We start from the raw sequence: 5664 nt of genomic DNA, 5'->3' as shown, positions 1-5664 counted from the left end.
TTCACTCAATTCTGGCATCAGTTGATATTCCTGTTGATATTTTGCTTAACAGCAATAATATTTCTGTAAAGTTTTCTTTGTAAGATACAATATTTCATTTAGACGGTGTCGGCATCAAAATTATTTTATGAAGAGGTTCGAATCTATAGGCTGATAACTATTTGAAATATTTATTGATTCCCTGTTTTCTCTTGAAGGAACAACAGACGTTAAATGATGATGATGATGATGATAAAATGTTTCTCAATTAAACTAGCCATTTTCGTGGATTTTTCTCTTTATTTTTGTAAATTATAAAACTATGAATTTCTGTCTGAATTTCTTTCTGTTTACTCACAGATGCATGTTCATCTGCTTTGGAGAACAAGAAAGGTCCAATGGATCGAATCCTTCAAGAGGTTCATGGTGGTAACTTTGAGAAATTTGCTGGAAAACCTAATAATTTGATTAGTACTCCAGCTCGAAGTGATGCTTCTAAACATCATCTGAATTTTAGTCGAATCAGTTTTGCTGGAAGTCAAATAAAACTCCCAGAAGACGAAGATGACTTTGACGAAACATTGACTGATTTCCGCATTACACAGAAAAACAAAATTTCTTCTGGTATGTAAAACATTTTTATTTCAATTATATGGCGTGGTCAAGAAGTTCACTTCTCCGACCATATGGTAGCAGGTTCTAATCCACTGCACAGCACCTTGGGCAAGTGACATCTACTGTAGTCCTAGGCCTAGTTAATTCCTTGTGAGTGAATCTGTTAGATGGAATCTGTACAGAAGCTTGTGTGTGTGAATGTTTACATTCTCTGCAAAGCTCCAAATAGCAAAGTTTGTTGGCATCCCCTGTCAATAAATTGTTTGCAAGCTCACCACTTTCAAAGATGCAAGGAATTTTTTTTAATTCTTTCCTTGTAAAACAGGTATGATGTAGTGACAGGCAGGAAGGATATCTGGCCTTAAAACAATACTTCAGTAATTTGTATTCATCTGACCCATGTCAGCATAGAAAAATGAACATAAAACAAACAGTTAATTAACCAAGACTAAGATTTACATCCTTGTTTGTGGCTATTTCACATGTTTGATATTATTAATGTTCTTGTAAAAGATTTGAGCATCACAACCCTCGTTTCCCTCTTCTCCATGCCAATGGTTTATACCACAACCATTCTGTTTTAATGCAGCAGCTACTGTAGCTGTGAAATGAGGTTGGTCCCTGGTTATACTATAAATAGATTTCAATCTTACTATAACAGTTAATGTTGAGGTATAGTTAGAATTGTTAATTTTCATGTCTGAATTTCATCTGTTCATTGAATTTATATAATATTCCAAGATTTTATTTATTATTATTATTATTTGTTAATTTACCAATTTAGCCAAGACAATGCTATTTAAAATTCACACAGCACCTTTTACCAAAGTAAGTCAAGCTACATGTTCAGAAAGTTCATCGAAGCCTTTTAAGAAAACCCATGTGCGAAGCCAAAGCGATTTCACGGACAGTATTGTCTCTGGTGAAAACCAGTGGCACAAATATAAAGAAATATGTGAAATAAAAAATGGTGAGATACTGAAGGCACCACTTGCACGGCCAGAAAGCTTATTTACCCTTGAAAGTCTTAATCTTGAAACACCGAGTAATACCCTTACCAAAAAAGAAGTGAGCACTGTTCCAGAAATGCCAGTTCTTTTCCAGTTAAGCCCAGATAACAAACCAAAGAAATCTGACCGAAGGTCTTCGTTTGGAAATTTTATCAGCAGATTATCGAAAGCTGTGTTGAAACCTCGTAACACAAACCAGGCTCGAGTTAGCAAAGCGCCACCAAAATTGTCCATTGAAAAGAGTAAAGACCAAACAGAGAAAATCTGTCCTCAATTGAAAATACAGGATAAAGAGAATTCCCTAAAACCCAATAATACAAACCAGAGAAATTTTGGTCAAAAGGCACCAAAATTATCTTTAGGAAAAGACAAAAATATTAAGACGGTTCCACCAAAGAAAAATGAAACTAAAAAGAATTCAGCAAGAACTGCTAAAAGCCCTGCCTTGAGTTCTAACCTAACCAACAAACCACTTTGTGTTAGAGGTGGTCAGCAAGTAAAGTCAAGGAAATAACTTGTAATTCAAAATCTGCAAACTTTGTGAAGAATTTACCATTAATGTTTCCTTGGTTGTTGGAATGAGGGTGATTGTTGTGTGTTTGTATCTTCTGATTGCTGCATGTTTATAAATTTTTATTTGATCCCTTTAAATACCTAAATGTCATATTTACTCGGGTTTTTAGCTTATTGCATTATTTTCAGCTTAGCTTTTTCAAAATTTTTATTTCTATCTCAGTTTTGTTTTCAAACCTACTATTTTTGTGAGTGCATGAAGAGGCTTCTCTATGGTCATTCAACTGGCTAGTAATAGCAGTCAGATCTCTCAATTTACACTTAAACTCTTCTTTCCTAAAATGGTTGGGTATAGGTCAGCTCAGTCAAGGTCCACCTTGGACTACACAAGATCAATGACAGCTTATTGTATAATCTGTGTATATTTTCTGTTTTATACTGACCATATCTCTCTCTCTCTCCAAACTTGGTAGGGACTTTTTATTTGCCTCTAATATAGAAATATAATTCTAGTTTGAGTCTCTTCAAAAAAACAGTTCACAATTATAAATATTTCAGCAATTAGTGGAATTAATGAATAGTTCAATTAAAATTGTTTTATGATGAGCTTCTGAGATAACAAGAGCTCAGCTATAGCTTAGCTGGAAAGTTATTAAATATCTTAAATAAATGAAGGCTGCAAAAACGAAGTTTTACTGTGACTCAGGCGTTCAATAACCAATTCATGTTAATACATTGCTGCAGCAACTGTCGCTGAAAGGACTAATTATTTGTTATTAATTATCCAGGATTGTTATTGAAAATAATTCAATAGACTGGAGTTTGATTTCTGTTTTCAAGTCATTGAGCAAAACTGAGTCACCCACCTCTTGTTCTAATTTGTAGATCCTCTTTATGAACAGATTCAGACATTGCACTGTTAGATAAAACAAAACAAAATAGTCAGCAGTCCATACGCAGTTCTTCTTGTTTTGTTCTTAGCTTCCTTGTCCATGGAACCTATTCCACAGCTAGTTGGACTGAGCCCGTGGTTGCAGCTCTGATTCTTATATAATATTGGATTGAAATTAGTTTAGTTATGTAGGTCACAGACTATTTTACTATTTTTATGTTTTGGGGAAAATATTTTATATTTTCTTTTTGTTTTAAAAAGTTTTATATTTGTTGATAGTGACATTATTAATCAACTAATGATGTCTACAGGAATCACAGTGAAAGTTTCAGCTTTAAATCCATGAGTCTGGGATTAATTCTAATAGTTTGGTTAACCATTTCCATTCAAATCCCAGTAATCATAGAAAAGTGTTCTTTAAACATGTTTGAAAAACCCATTAAAAAGTTTTTATTTTTTGCACAATATCCCAAGTGCATGCACAGACACACACACACACACACACGCTGCTTTTTGTTTTTTTCTGAAGCTGTTCATAAGCAGAAGAGAGTCATAAAGTTGCTTGAATAAAATCTTAGATCCAGGTATGTAAAAACAGTTTTACCTTACATATCACAAACATTACATACTCGGAACACAAAGAAAGGGGTCTTGGTCTGGGCACTTCAGGCTTCTGGATCGCAAAATGAACAAAAAAAAGTCTGTGTGTGTCTCTACACATTTTAATTCTAACACATACAACACCATTTTTCTTTCACACTTAAATACAAAAATTATAATTGGAGAAAAGAAAACATTAATTCCATGATAGCCAAAATGTGTGGCTTTCTATTAGTTTTCTAATTCTCAGAGTTTGTATACATCCATTCATATATATATATACACACACATATATATATATATATATATATATATATATATATATATATATATATATATATATATATATATATATTCATGTTTGATAAACACGAAGTATTTTGTTTCTCACAAAATACAGGAAACCTTAATCTTTTTTTCAAATTCTAGTCCTGGTTGTGTTTTATATATATTTTACACATACACACATGTTGTATGTATGTGATTCATTATTTTGTTCTTGTAAAAATATTATCAGCTTTATTAATAATTCTGAGAAGATAACATTGTTTAGATTTATATTTAAGAAAGTTGTGCTAACAATTGTTTAATTACCTTCTTTTAAAGTTATCTCTACAGGTTTTCTTTAGAAATTAAAGCCAGCCCTGAAACTGACTGAATAGCACTGCTAACACAGGAAGGATGCAGTATTGGCTTAAAAAGCCTTTAATATACTTTGTAGTATGTTATGGTTGCGTAACAAAATATGGTATCCTGACCAGCAATTAATTATATGATTATAAATATGGATAGATTTCAGAGTAATGGTTGTCTGTCTCTTAATTGATATGACAATTAACAAACCATTGTTAACAATAGTAAACATATTACAATTAACACAATTATTAATTACTATATTGAAACTACTAATAATAATTCTAATTAAGAACAAGCACTAAAACACTTAAAAAGAAAAAAAAGTATCACATGTGGTCTTTTGATCTGCTAGAAATAGCAACTAAATCTGTCTTGAATCACAATCCACTGTCTTATAAATAGAAGGATGGACATTAGATAATGTAGTCTTAAATACTACTGAAACGTTGGGATGGTCATGCCAGGAATAAGTTTGACCATGACTCTACTTGATGATTATTAACCTGGAGCTTAAAATAACACAATTTTAACTCTACCAAAAATACTACAAAGAAGTATTACAGTACCAAGACCATTATCAAGACCTCTTTTATATTAGTAACATCATTACTAAGTATTCTGTTACACAAGTAACAATGTTACAAAGAGCTTTGTTACACAAGCGACTTAGTTACTTAAAAGTTATGTTCCAATAATCCCTGTCACTTCATACAACTAATAGTAAAATCAGAAGAGTGATGATTTAGAGGCTGCCAATGTCTTAAATTTGCCTCTGGTCAATAAAATCAGTACCGGTCATGAACTGGGGTCAATCATGTTGTTATTCCTTCCTTCAAAATTTGTCGCTCTCTGCTTACCAAAATGCTGTTCCGTAAATATTCTATAAATGCTGCTGTTATTAGACATAGTACGCCTTAGTATCAGTTAGTACTACTACTACTACTATTAGCCATGGTATAGCTTCTAAGCAGGACTTTTACCATTACTGCAATAAACATATCACTGTTACTAAACAGAACAGTCATACCTTTTCTTCTAATACTCTCCCTAACAGAAGATGCTCAATTTATCATTTCCCAATACTTGGAATAATGTTTCAGGACATTTCTAATGTTTTAAATGAAAACCTTGAAATGGTTGCTCTTTTTTGTTTGTAAATATCACTGTGTAAATACTAAAACAAAAGCATTCAAATGTTCCAAATGTGGTCTTTTTTACTATCATCACATTTTCTAGCAACCCTTTTCCTTGATTGCATGAATGCTGATCATCTCCCCCCCCCCCACTCTCGTGTACTGCAAAATAAATCTATAGATTTCAGTTGGATGCGGGTAGTCAGTTGCTGATGAAATCTCAAATATTGAAAGGAGTTCAGTTGATTCTTCTTTTCTGTCCAGATGAGATTGTATAAAAAAAAAG

General features: G+C 32.5%; 1 protein-coding gene across 1 annotated transcript in view; it reads left to right on the top strand.

Annotated features, from left to right (window-relative positions):
- Nucleotides 1-3867, top strand: part of LOC106868073 (inverted formin-2) — a 20963-nt gene extending 17096 nt beyond the window's left edge. Inside the window, exons 16-17 of the mRNA XM_052972564.1 lie at nucleotides 340-603; nucleotides 1379-3867. Coding sequence (XP_052828524.1) covers nucleotides 340-603; nucleotides 1379-2118 — 1004 coding nt within the window. The 3' untranslated portion in view covers nucleotides 2119-3867. The remainder of the gene's footprint in view (nucleotides 1-339; nucleotides 604-1378) is intronic.
- Nucleotides 3868-5664: the final 1797 nt, after the last annotated feature.

The sequence above is a fragment of the Octopus bimaculoides genome, chromosome 13 (genome assembly GCF_001194135.2).
Source record: "Octopus bimaculoides isolate UCB-OBI-ISO-001 chromosome 13, ASM119413v2, whole genome shotgun sequence".
NCBI lineage: Eukaryota > Metazoa > Mollusca > Cephalopoda > Octopoda > Octopodidae > Octopus > Octopus bimaculoides.
The sequence above is the reverse complement of the archived record's forward strand: the minus strand, read 5'-3'. Positions and strand labels throughout refer to the sequence as shown.